The following is a 14,722-nucleotide window of genomic DNA, read 5'->3' on the forward strand; positions in this document are numbered from 1 at the left end:
CCTACAGTAAAAACAAGCAGCTTTCCAAAATCAAATCAACTGGAGCTCTAGATACAAACCACTTACATTTCTACAGTACGCTAAAGCTAGGTTATAGAAGTAAACTAATTTAAATGGCAGAATTTTAGGAAAATATTACACAACCAGAAACAACTACAATTTATGCAGCAAGAATTCCAAAAACTAATCATAAAAATTAAGATTTTTGATCGTCTAGTTGGTTGGTTAAAAAATTATAAATAAATAAAAAAATATTGATATTGTGAGACGTTTATTTAGGAAAATTTTAAGTAAAAAAAAAAAAGCTGTAATTATACGTTTTTCAACATGTGACTGTTTTCAGCACCAGGGACGTCATCAACAACTCAAACGTCCGTATTTCAAACATTATTCATTTCAAGACAGATGAAAAGAGAATGGCTGGTGAGGACGAGACATCTCATAGCTTCTAATATCTGTAATAAATGGAGTTGCACAGACATTGAAATATACAGGGCTCCAAAAACATATACACAGTTGTTAACTGTGCCGCTTTTTAGAATTCGAGATGAATTATTGCAGCAACGTGTTTTATTTTGTTTCCTTTAAAGAGGTCAGTAGTCATACCATCGTTGATGCTGTCATGTGACCATCAGAAAAAAGGCACACATTTTTTTTTATAAAAATAAAATTTTAAAAAAATAAATACTTGCTGACAAAATGCCATTTTAGCCCCAACTTAATAGTGGATTAATTTCCCCGAAATGGCATGCCTTGTGAAATATTAGTCCTTTTATATACCTGATTGCAAACACCACGTAGATAAACGTCTGAAAGCACACTGGTGCTGAAACTGTACGTAGGACACAGTTTTAAATCCGACATCACTAACTACTGAGCCACTTATGGTTAGAAACAAAATCAAGTTAAACTTAAGACAACGTAAGAATCATACGAACAAAAACATGACCTGATTTACAAATTAAACTTACAATCCCCTCATTTAATTAAAAAAATCTATATTATAATAATAATTATAAAGATGTATTTCCTGTTTTGCCTACCAGTCTTTTGGATTTCCTAAATAAGTGCATAGTCTGTTTACCGTCACTAAGCAGGAAATCGCTAAATATTTTACTATTTGACTCAAAAAAAAAAAAAAAAAAAACATACAGACAGGGATTTCTGGCGCTGACGCTTCAACTAAAGCATATATGACTTCTTAATCCTCCGGACAGAGTACAAGTTCAGTACAAACCAGATTGCTTCGTGTCAGGCGGTATCATGCTACCCAGCCGTGGCTTATTTTCCTAAATCAATACACCCAGCGTGTTTAAATTCCTTATGTATTGTTCAAGGGTGTCCTGTATAGGATGTAATAGCAGAAAGACCCACACCTCTTCAAACATGCTTTAAAACATTTTAACAAGCTGCGTCAGGAAACGCTTACTTTCCTTCTTCTTCCAAAAAATAAAAAAGAAGCAACCCGATGCAAGGAATGTTTTAGTTACTTATGATACATATGTTAGTGAAATAATAAAATGTTGAAATTTTGCAATAGTCTTAATTTACACTGGAATTTTTAAAACAAAATTCATAATGGCTATTTAGGACTGTGTGGCCAAAAGGTTTAAGAAACTCTTGCTCTTAAACAAGTTTGAAAATTCAAATAAGTGTTTTTGGTTGGATTCCAACAATTTTTTGTTAAAATTCGAGTCAACATTCTTGATTTCAATCACTGAAATTTTTCAAATTATTATACTGATTACAATAACTTGCAGAAACGAGCTTTAGAATCACTTAAATTATATTATATTATATTATATTATATTATATTATATTATATTATATTATATTATATTATTAAGATTGGATTAGGATTGTAGAGTACTCGTAGAAATTGAATGCAACAAGAAGTTCTTCAATTCAACTAGAGTTCTAGTATCAGATCAAACAAATAAAAAAATTTTAAATCATCTAATTCAAAGCCAATTCAGTAACTTCTGAGCTCCATGGCCCACTCTAACAATTTACTAATTATGGAATGAGTACTGTCAAATATTTCATGTTGAAATACTGTGTCAAGATAAGTTTCACTAATGGAATGTAAAATCATTCAGAAATGTCAGGTGGGCTTATAGAATAAACTTATTTTTACACTTTATATTCATAAACTAATTCTTTCTCACTTTATATATAATGTTTAAAAAAAACAGTAATTTACTAATGTAATTGCATATAATTAAGGACAGATTGAGAGCGGAAACTGAATGGGTGTGTGACGCATAAGAGACGTAGAAAAAGAATGAGGACAGATTGTCTAAAAGTTCTTTTGCCTTAACTCTAATTGTTTCCCCTCTTACTCCACACTACACTTCATCACATATGGACATGCAAGAACTGCCCATTGTAACTTGAATTGCAACTCGATCACAAAGACGCAAATTGGTCAGCTTTTGACACATTACAACATCATTATCGACAGCATTCCATCACTTCTTTGAATCTTTTTTTTCTTTTACACTATATATATTTTCTTAAATAACACTAAAAGACACACATCGAAACGTACAATTTTAGCAGAAAAAAAAATTGAAATGCCGTAACGGAGAGTTCCAACTCACGGCTCAGTTCCTTCAGACTATACATCACACACACATGCACATGTCCACCCGCTGTAACACACCGTGAAGTGTGTTCATCTCGCAGCTTGTGACTGGTTCATACAGAAACACAAAACGCTCCATAATTACCCCACACATCCACAACTCGAGCCTTCACGGTGAGCAAATTCCATCTGCTGAAAAAGAGAACGCGCGCACACACACACAGACACACACGGCTGAGTTATGTTGCACGGAAGCGTGAAAACAAAAACAAAAAGCCCTCGCCGCTCACTTCGGCGTGCATGGGAAAGGCGCGGAAAATAAATGCAGTGTGCTCGGGAAGCCGGAGACATTTCTCTGCACTACTGTCATGAAAAATACACACGCTCTGTCTAGACCTATTGATGAATTCGGGCATTCAGAAGGTGTCAGGAAAACTCCACATACACGGTGAATAAATAAACACAGCTATTATTATCTGCAAAATATAGGTGAGAAATAAGCTTGCACCAGAAAGTCAGTGGTCTGGGGAGCGATCATCGATCAGAAATCAGAACAAGCTGATACCGATCACAGGTGTATGGTGGGGTCTTCCTTTTAAAGTGTTCTGTTTATTTTGGTATTTATAAGTGGAGTGGTGGCTCAGGTGGATAAGACTTTAGGTTATTTTATAGCAGTAAAAAAATAATTCTAAACTATACAGATATAATTAAGATCTAAGATCTAAGATCTATTTATTGCAAGGAAACATATTCCATTCTCTTCCCGTTAACCTCTCACACACACCGAAATGCTTATTATCTGAAATGCGACTGTCCTGCTATACTCACTCGCTATAACAGGTAGCACATGGAACAAGGCTGCGTCAATGAATAACAAATGAAAACTCTGCACGAAACGTTTTGAAATAAACACCCACATCAGTCACTTTGTATTGGGCGAGCCAATCATGGCTACTCATTAGTAAGCGGCGAGCCTCTTATCATCCAGAATGTGTGCAGCTGTGCTGAATAGCAGCTCACTGTCAGCCCGCATGCATGAAGCGGTAAGGTAAACCAGGGCTGCCACAACCAGAGCTGGGAACCGCTCTTTATTTTACTCTTCATTATTATTTATGTGATAATGGTTTTAGCCTTTTTACTCTTTGCAGAGTGAGGCTCGAGCATTTTAAGAGCTTCTGCTACAGGTGGTTGAATATGGGTCGACTTACAAGATTTGGCTGCCGCCAACGCGGATAACTTTGCATGCTCAAATTATTCACGCTGTGTTGTTCTTAAGTGGCGAATAAGGTTTGTTGTGTAAAAGCTTTTGACAGACATCCCCCCTTTAGAAAAAAAACTTTGCATATTGCAAATCTGACATCTTTTCAAGAGACTTGGTAACATTCCCAGACTTGTGACGGCATGTTGATGTGGCTGTCGACTTGTGTATTTTGCTTCATCTCAATAATATCGGTTTATGTGATCGGCCAGTTGAGAGACAACCGATCTGTAAGAATTAAGTGATTATGGCTGATCGATTGGAGTGACAAACTTTAAGCTATGTTATGGCACATGGATTTATTGTAATATATATGTAAAGTGCTTGTAATGTAGCGTAGATGTAAAGTATATGTAAAGTGGGTTAAGGCTCTGGGTGTTTAAGCCCCTGAGACACCAAGCTGCACCTGTTGGGCCCTTGAGCAAGGCCCTTAACTCCCCCTGCGCTCAGACCCCAGATTCCTAAAAAAGCAGAATATAAAAATTTTTAAATTAATTAATTGATTAATTAATTAACATATTTTACTGCACATTAACTTACAGGTGACAAAGAAGAGTTTCTTCTGCTTCTTATTGTTTTTCTTCTGTTCCTCTAATGAATTATTTACTATATATTATTAGATTATTAATATTATATAGAAAAAAAAACACATTACAATTAAAAAGTTACAACTCAGCACAGTATGCACAGTTTAGCTGAGATTTTGTGTGAAAAATCAGTGTGTCAAGGTTTTGGAAAAGGAAAGAACAAATCTGAAATGCAGTGAAAATAAAAAAATGACGAGAATCAAAGAATTTAAGATACAAGCAAAAATGCAATGCAATATATAAGCAATATACAGGGTGGGCCAGTGAAAACTAGCCCGCCTCCAGCAATAGCATGACAAGATAAATGAGAAAGTGGAATAGGAAGGCAAAATAAAGCTGGAACACTGCACACTGGGCGACATCACGTCACCAGACGGACTGCAAAGGGCTACTCAATCCTCCAAAGTGCTGGACACTGGTATTGGAGGCGGTCGACTTTTCCATGGCCCATCCTGTAGTACAATATGGCATGATGACATACAGTATGTTTTAATATAAATGTTTATGCACTTAACGGGTAATGCACTTAACGCGTGTTTATGCACTTAATGGTCAACATTACTGTAAAGGCACTTAATTACCTTTAATGAAAATGGATACATTTTAAATACAATTGGATACAATTGTTTTTTGTTTATGGTTATTTTTAAAAGAAATATATATATTTTTAAAAATTATCAGTTTTTAGTCATTTTTTGAGCCCCTTCTAGTGTGTGTGTGTGTGTGTGTGTGTGTGTGTGTGTGTGTGTGCGTGTGTGTGTGTGTGTGTGTGTGTGCGCGTCTTTGTTCTTCGTTAAATTTGTAGGTTTTCTTTTTTGATTTTGATTTGTCCTTTGAGATCCCTGGGGAATAACAGTGCTAAGACCCCACTCTGGTTCAGGGCTTTGTGCAGGATTTTTTTTTTTTTTCATGATGAAGCAGCAGTGCCTATAATTTATTTACAGTGGAAATGTTTTGACAGCTCAACCCCAAAGTTGTATGTGTTTGTGTGTTAAACATTTTACATCAGACTGCTTTCTCAACAAGGCAAAATTCTAAGAAAAAAAGTGTGAAAGCTGGAAGTGTTGATGTTCGTTAAGCACGTTTGATGAACTTGGACGCACTGGGGTTAATATGGCTATTGATACAGTAGCTTGTATTGCATTCAGATCCAGTATACGTATGTGGTTATAAGAGTGTTATTTTGTGATGATGTCAATTTAAATTATATAGAATTTAAAATGGGAGCTACGGTTTTAAAACTGGACTGATGTGGAGTTCCATCTCTGGTCCGTCTGTTTCTTAAGCTAAAGATGGATAGGTTTTCAATTATGCGCCAATGTCTAACTTAGACAATATCAGCTCTTAGTTGTGTTTTTGGATTTATAAATTGCTCAACATGATATTCTGTTATCATAAACAGAAACTCTTCAATACACACAATACATGTGTTACTGGAAAACTTTTTTTTCTGCTTGTTTTGCAACAATGATGTCCCAAACTTAAGTTAAGTAAGTCTCTGTATTCTTCTTGGTTAAGAAGAAGAAGCACTTCCGCAGTGAGTCATTCAAACAGTTCATTTAAAACATCAATGCAAAATCTGTGTTAAATTTCAACTGGAAAATTAACAGACAAATTTTGGAGACACAAATATAGAGCATAATATATGAGAATTTTGTGGAATATCTATGAAAAAAAGCTACGGCCACCCTGAACATTATAACAGCAATAAACAATAATCTATTTTCCTATTTCTATGTTAGCCAGAAAAAAAAATTATTTACAAGGTAAGAGAATTCGAAAAATATAAAAGATATCTACTGTATTGTGCGAAATTTACTCTGATGGGACTCCAGTGTAAACAAGCATAAATAAAACTCCTGTTTTTATATATAATCAAGTCATACAGAATCTCCCCCTATTGTGACGTCATATAAGAAGGGCCCTCTGCTGTTATGCCGTTGGGCTGTTGGGAAGTAGCTTATTTACACAGAAACTGGAATAGTGCACTTCAAGAAAGAAGAGAATTAGAGAGTGTTTGAGATATGAATAGTGCATTATCTGAGGGTTATTTCAGCTGGAGCACGAACACACACTTCGGGGGAGCTCTGAGACCTGTGTTAACTTGTTAAATAAACAGTAAAAATATGGGACCTTTAAAGTTACAGCTTGAAATCTGACTGGTACTAAGTGCTGACACTTGAGATTCTTTCCAAAAACAATGCTAAAGAAACATGTTCTCGCGTCACGATATCACTGAATATCTGTAAATCTTCATACCATCTAATAAATTTGTTAAATGGGACTCGGCCTTGGCAGGAAGGTGGAATTCTTAGTGCACTTGTGTTCTCCTTGCAATGTGCCTGTGCAGGTTGGAATGAAGTGTTAATAACTCTGAGCACTATCATCTTCACTTTCACCTCCCTCAGCGCTCCAGTGAAACCTTAGCATGTATGCGTGTCTGTGTCTCTGTGAGTGTGTCTCACCTGGCAGTGTGATTCTCTTGAGGAAGAAGTCGAGCCCTATCGTCTGTTTGTATTGCTTCCCGAAGGCTTCCTGCGCAAAACGAGTGGCGAGTGACGTCTGAGAGAGAGAGAGAGAGGGAGAGCGACAGACAGACAGACAGACAAACAGTAAGTCTTCATTTTAGCCCGTTTCACAGGCAACCCCTTTATTTTCACTTTAGTTATAAATTTCTCATGTAACGTCTTGCAAATATTATTTCGCAATATACCAGTTTACAAAAATCCTGTTTTCGTATTATTCTGTGTCCAGCTCTGTGAAACCCAAAAGGACATGGTAAGCAAACAAATCCTCCTTTAAGCCTACCTCACGCCAAAAAAAACACACACTTTAAAACACACTCTTCAAAACACACACGGCTGTCCATGTTGCTGTTGGAACACTCGGTCACTCTGGTCACTTTGGTTCTTCTGCCAGTGAGCTAAATAAAAAAAATGAAAAAATTGACGCAGGCCTTCCCACGCTGAGTGTGTATGTGCGTAGTGTGGTTAGTATTTGAGTATGACATCACTTTTGATTGACAGCTTCTTAATTCAGAACATCAGAGCCTATTAGAAGTACAGCTGTGAGTGAGCGTGCACGCCCGACACACACCACATAACTCAATGTAGCACTCACTCAAAAACAGTGTAGAGTGTAGGCTGTGTGTGTGTGTGTGTGGGAAAAGGCAAAGCGCACTATGTTTGTGCCAGCATCCATTCTGACTGATGACAGAGTGACTCACTTCATGTCTCTCATCAGTCCAACTACACATATACACACAGAAAACCACACACTTAATTCCTATATAAATCTGATAAATATTCCCGCACTCCACAACATTAATTAATGGACACACACATGCTCTCTCTGTCAATATGCTTATGTTGTTCATGTACCATGTTCGCACTGCTTTTGCTTTCCGAGGGAAATAAACACACACCCGACCCATATCTGAATACAGGACGCCACAGATGGGGTGCTACTTCGAAACCTAAAAGTGCAGTCTTCCATGTTCCCTTGGCCAAAACCTTAATGACCGGTTAGAGACTGGTCAAGCATGTCTGCAGGAGTGAGTGGGATTTGTCAAAGGTATTTGTACTATTGGTTGGGATTGGTCAAAGTTTGTGTGCGAGCAAAAGGGAGTGGCCAAACATTTTGTAAACACTCAAGATTGGTTAAGAGTGAATGTGGGAGTGGCTAAGATTAGTCAAACATTCTGCAAGAGCACATGGGATTGGTCGTGGGTGTCTTCAGGAGTAGAAGGGATTGGCCAAACTTTCTGCAGGGGCTGAAGGGATTGACAAAAAATTCTGATGGGGCAGACAGGGTTGGAGAAATCTGCAGAAATCAGAGGGTCATGAGTGTCAGTGGGAGTGGAAAAGACTGGCGAATTTTGTGAAGAAGTGGGAGTGATTGGTCAATGTTTGTGAAGGAATGAGAAAAACTGGTTAAACTTTGTGCAGGAGTGGGAGGGATTGGCCAAATTTTGTACAGAATTGGGAAAAACTGGTCAAACCTTTGTGCAAGAGTGGGAAAAACTGGTCAAACCTTTGTGCAAGAGTGGGAAAAACTGGTCAAACCTTTGTGCAAGAGTGGGAAAAACTGGTCAAACCTTTGTGCAGGACTGGGAAAAACTGGGTCAAACTTTGTGCAGGAGTGGGAGGTATTGGCCAAATTTTGTACAGAAGTGGGAAAAACTGGTCAAACCTTTGTGCAAGAGTGGGGAAAAACTGGGTCAAACTTTGTGCAGGAGTGGAAGAAATTGGTCAAACTTTGTGCGGGAGTGGGAAAAACTGATTTTCTGGGAAGGAGGGGGCGTGGTTGCGAGAGGCTACAGCATCACCCGGGCAGCGATCTCCGGATGGTAGGGTGAGCGCTGAAGCACTGCGTCACTCTGAGTCACAAAGTCATACTTGAAGGTAGCAGAAAGGACTGGTCAAGATTTCATGTGGGAGTAGGTGGAATTGGGCAGACACAATTGGGCGGACACAATTGGGCGAAAACAATTGGTCAAGAGTGCCTGTGGGAAAGGGTGGAATAGGTTGAACTTTTTGTATAATCAGAAAGGATTGGTCAAGAGTCTACACATCAGTAGATGATACTGGGCAGACAAGTGGTCAAGAGTCTCCGTGGAAGTTGGTGGCATTGGTCAGAATCTCTGAAGGAGTAAATAAAGTTAATCAACAGGGTCTGTTGGAGTGTGTGAGATTGGTCAAGAATGTGTAGAAAGCAGCAGGAATTAATAAACTTTCTGTTGACGTGGCAGGATGCGTAAAGAGAGTCCGCATGCGTTGGCAGGATTGGTCAAGACTTTCTCTAGGAGTGATTGGGATTGTTAAACATTTTGTAAATATCTGTGGGAAAGGGGGGGAGTGGTTCAATTATCTGCAGGAGCAGGCAGTATTTGTCAAGATAGTCTGCAGGAACATGCAGGATTGGTCAAGACAATCTACAGGAGCAGACAAGATTGTCAGGAGTGTTTGGTGGGGTAGGCAGGAGGGAAGCAAGCAGGACTGAAGTTAAACAGTCTATTGCACACATCTAACAGAGCAGATCACATGTGGGAGAGCGTCATCAGAAGGTGGTATCATAGTTTAACTTATCTGCATATTGTGTCTCTGTACTTGAGTAAACTGTCTGCGTCTTGAGCAAGGTGAACCAGAGATATGCTATGGGGGCATAAATACTGACGAAAACTTGTATATAAAAGTTACCAAAAAAAAAAAGTTATAGGGTGTAACCTGTTTACCTGTTTTGGTACCAGTATAGGAACCACTAGTGCACAATTTATAATGCCATCAATGGATGACTGTTAGTGTGTATGGCTCTTGTGTGTGTGTGTGAGTGTGTGTGTGTGTGTAGCCAAACTCTACAAAAACAGCCTACACAAGCAAACCAACCACACACAACTCCCACTCTCTGCCTTGAAACACCACAAGTGAACAACCAAGCCCAAAAGGGACTATAAATCGGTACACACTAAACCACCATACTACCCTCCGTTTGTGTGTGCTTGGTTTAGTTCCATTACTCTGACGCTGGGAAAGTAGTGTTGACTCATACTGAGAAGCCTGCAAATGGTTATTGATAACCACACATACAGACACACATACTGTAGCTCAGAGGTTTGGCATGGTGGTGTGCTCACATACAGCAGTTACGCTGCAGTAACACAATCCTTAGCTGAACCACAATACTCAACAAAAGTGGGTTAAGTGTAAGGTTCTTTGTGTGCCGAGATGAGCTCTACCTCAACGTAATGTAGCAGAAAGACTTGATTATTGCCCTTAAGTGCATCTTGGGAATACCACCTCTTTCTTCCTATATTAGAAAGTTTTTGCTACTTTTTCATTTTTATTTCACAATCTATCTTCAGAGACTATTTCTTGGTTCATCTACCTATCGTTCTTACTTGTTTCCTGAGCACTCCTTCTCTTCTGTCTATTCATCCATCCCCATATATCCATATAGCCCGAATATCCAGCCAATTCCAGAATTATGATTAAACTTCACTATTTGTTATCATTTTTACACATTTAGTATAACAATATTAACAATAACAATATAAACACACTGAAAGTCACCAAAAGCCAACATAATCCGTTATTTTCATAGCAGCCTTTCCGAGGAGGTTTACAACTTCTCAACGAAGAGATTTTTTTTTTCCTGAGTAGACCACTAGTCTAGTCCAAAATTTTAACTTGTATACTAACCTAGCCATTAAAAACCATTCTCGTAAAAACCTTGTAGTTAAATAACTGAGTTATTTAGATTCTGGGTGGCATGGTGGTGCAGCAGATAGTGTTGATGTCCTAGAGGGGTCTGAGGTTCTATCCTAAGCTCTGGTTACTAATTGTGTGGGGTTTCACGTGTTCTCCTTGTGTCATGGTTTTACTCCTACCTTCCAGTGGTGACAGGTGAACCAGATACCCTAAATTGCCCTTAGGAGTGAACAAGTGTTCGCATCTGTGAGTCTGAAGAGGTTGAAGCAGTTTTGCTGTCAGTCTCTAGAAACGACATTGTTACCTTTAACTATTTCCTGTTTCCCCTCAAATAAAAGAGCAACCCATAAAATGAGCGCACAGTTGAAAAATACTGGAGTGTTTGATATGAGGAAGCGTACCTAATAAATATTGTTAAATGTGATGTTACTGCTTTTTCTGAGGATTGATGGCTCTTGTGAGGATTAACAGCATCATGAATTCCGCTTAGTACCGGCTCAAACCATAGCCACCTGTGCCAGGAGTTTAGGAATCGGCCATGCATGGGTTTTTATAAGTTGAATGAAGAGTTGTTGTTACAGAAGATCCTTCTGTAAGCACTCACCAAGCTTGTTTATCATTACATCTGGCTTTCCAAAAAAAAAAATAATAATTGTTCAAGTGCCAAAACCAATAAAACCAAAGTTTGGTGGAAAAAAATGCAAAAAGAAACTTAGAATAAAACTCTAGAACATATGAAGAAATTAACATTTAAAGTTGAAACGTCAACCTTAGACTAGAATAATTTTTAAAGTTATTTCAGCATAGTGCCATCATCTGCCTAGTAGTTTAGCTTTTGACTTTAAGATTTGCTGTCAGGGATTTGGTTTAGTTTAAGGACTAAAGCTTGAGGCAGCATTAACAGGTTTAAAAAGACAGACAGATAAAAACACTGCCTATCTTTGTTAAAAATAGCCTTCATTCCTGTAATCCACTCATCACTTATCATGTCTGCTACTGATACACTTGGAAAGTGTCTGGGCAAGATCATGTGCGTGTATGTGTATGTGCACGCGAGTGAGCACGAGTGTGCGTGCTTAAGCATTTCAAAAGCGGGGTAAGATGTAAGTCAAGTCTGTTACATGTCTTACAGTAGTATAATGTTATTTCAGAAAGAAATGTAGCAATAACAAAAAAGATCTGCCACTAAACCAACATTCAACTTAAATACTATTCAGATGAGATTTCTGGAATTAGCACTGGGTTCAGGTTGTTGCAATAAAAATGGCTTCACAGAATGTATATTACTCCTGTAAAACTGCATAAGTATAACTCCGGCATTCTGGATAAATGTATTACATTTAATAATAAAGTAGGTAAACTGTTTCATTAGTTGTGGGAGTGTGAGTAAAATTCTAAAATCCTGGGGGGGGGTCATAGAAAGTGCTGTTCTCGTAAAACAAAAAATGTAAAATTGTGTATTCTTTGGTGAATGAAAGACAGAAAAGGCTGATTAATTTCTGCTTGTTACAAGCCAAGCATGTTATTGCCTTAACACAGAAGGACATTCAAGGACCTACTTCAGTTCAGGAGATCAGGGAGATGTTTTGTAACTTGGCTTCGGAAAGATAAACTTGTCTGGTAAAGGCGGAAATTGAGGACTTTTACGAGACCTGGACATGCTTTTGGCAATTCATGATTTTATATAATAACCAGATATCTGTGTTTTGTCTGAAGGTAAAATCAATAGATATAATTGTGGCGGGGGGAGTTTTCTGAACATTTGTATTGGGTAATGTTTTTGATAAGTGAGGACCTCGGTAGGGATTGTGATCAATTCGGATTGGGATGGAAAAGGGAGAAACAGGAGTGTCTTGTAACCGTGTATTTTGGGGGACTTCACTTTAAACCATGTGTAATGTAACAATGGTTTGAGGTGAAGTCCCACAAAACCGCCCACTTACCTTGAAACCTCCACTTGTCAAATTGATCTTCTTAACTACCAGTTTCTTCACATTAAACCAGCATTGGTGGTCAGATCACTTAATACTCAGACAGTTCTTGGTTAAATATAGAACATTGACAATACTTGTTGCCTTTTGTTTTTACGAAGCTAATCATCAAATCATTAGCACTAACCTTACCCAGCTAGTTTGTAGCCAGCGCAACCCAGACCTATTCACGTAGCTTGTTGTTACACTACCTACTCCACCCGCTATTGCCTGCTGTTGTCACTGTAATGCTATTTCAGTCCAAAATACTGCGTCAATGTTTTGTTCCTCGGCTTCTCACATCAAATGTGCAGGGGTGGAAAATGATGTAACTTACAAAATACTAAATAAAAGGCACCATAAATGCAGCATTAGATATATTATGTTTCGTTCATACGACAGAAAAGGTTTTTAGTGATAAAAACTGAACATGAAGCATTTGTTAGTTTTGGAGTGAGACTGAAAGGCTTATGGTGTGTAATTGGAGATTGGTAGGCTTAGATTGAAGGATTTACCCTTTCACTTGAACAAATCGTTTGTGCCCACGTTCATTTACCATCACACACCACAGCATCGTCCGCGCCCCCATTTATTTACCCTCCCACACCACAAGATCATCTGTGCCCAGACTCGTTTATCCCCCTCATTTGTGACCACACTAGGCTCACGTCCAGCTTCCATTTGGAGATTCACTCCACATTTTTTAAATTTGTCAGCATAAGCAAATTGGGTATAAACTCTGGCTAAGTATCTGACTAAGCATGCCAGAATTAACCCTGAGCCAAATGCTGCAAATGATCAACGTAATATGTAGACAGCAAATTATCTAGGCTAGTTATCTAACTAAAGCACACATGGAGGGAGCTTCTAGACATACTTGAATACAATAAACAGGAAAAGACTTTTTTTCCTTTAGAAAGCTTGCCAGAACTGTTTGTAGGTTTTACTGTAATGTTTGCTCCTTTCTACTTGCCTGGCCAGGGTTGTGTTGATTTAAATTAGGCTACTAGTGTTTATATTTATAGAAACAACTAAATTAATTTAGGTTACCAGCCTGAAGTGCCTCAAATGCAAATGCAGTTTTACCCTAATGTGACACAGATCAGATTTTTTTTAGAGCGATGTTTTTTAGATACAATTTATAGTCCTAGATTGGATACAGTGCTGTGGAAAAAGTATGTCTTTTTTTTTTTCTTTTTTTGCATATTTGCAAATTTTTTGATATCATTAAAAAAAATTATATTACAAAAAAATTAATATATATATAAAGCTAAATGCAGTTTTGTAAATAATGCTTTATTAAGTGAAAACCTGTCCAAACCTTCCTGGCCCAATGTGAAAAAGTTAAATCATGAAAAGATTAGGGATGCACCGAAATGAAATTCTTGGCCGAAGCCGAACAATGATGAAATGCTTGGCCGAAGGCCGAAGACCGAACGCGGTGTTTTGCATTTTTTTTCATTTATTTTGCCAATTTATATTAATTATTTATTAAATAGTAAAAATTTGCTTTTTACTATTTTGTGTTGCTTTTCAGAAAAATAAATCAAATAACAAAAATACAATTTCAAAATATTTATTTAACACTGAACATTTTTTTTTACATTCCAGCAGATATTATACAAACAAAGCACACTATAACTTAAAATAAATAAATTAGTAAAATAAAAAAATCTTTTTATTTGGCTATCTTTGAAGCCCCCCTTCTTGAATAGCCTATGTTAGGGCTATAACTGACTGCTGAAAAAAATGTGGATTCGCTGCTGTTGCCGTAGCCGCCGCCGTGTCTTTCTCGTACTCTGCATGATGTTCGGGGTGTCTTGATTTTAAGTGATAAATTAAACTTGAAGTGCTGTACGTTTTTGCAGATGCACCCCTCTGGACAATTCAGCAGAAAAGTGTCTGCAAACGGCGGTTTTTGCTTCTTTCTCTGACACTTTAAAGTGCTTCCACACTGCTGACACTGCGCACGCCTCTCACTCTACGCGGGTTAAAAACGTCATTGTTCGGCTAAATTTATTCGGCCTTTTTACTTATTCGGCCGAACACCGAAAGTGCTTTTTTGCCTATTTTCGGCTGAATAATAACATTCGGTGCATCCCTGGTAAAGATGG

At 37.9% G+C, this 14,722-nt stretch overlaps 1 protein-coding gene across 2 annotated transcripts in view; it reads right to left on the reverse strand.

Moving 5' to 3' along the window:
* The window catches only part of rab28 (RAB28, member RAS oncogene family), a 36,770-nt gene that overhangs the window by 17,708 nt on the left and 4,340 nt on the right, over positions 1-14,722 (reverse strand). For both annotated transcript variants that reach the window (XM_053515090.1, XM_053515091.1), the window contains exon 2: positions 6,898-6,994. In XM_053515090.1, the coding sequence (XP_053371065.1) occupies positions 6,898-6,994 (97 nt within the window). The remainder of the gene's footprint in view (positions 1-6,897; positions 6,995-14,722) is intronic.

This window comes from Clarias gariepinus, chromosome 16, assembly GCF_024256425.1.
Source record: "Clarias gariepinus isolate MV-2021 ecotype Netherlands chromosome 16, CGAR_prim_01v2, whole genome shotgun sequence".
Taxonomy (NCBI): domain Eukaryota; kingdom Metazoa; phylum Chordata; class Actinopteri; order Siluriformes; family Clariidae; genus Clarias; species Clarias gariepinus.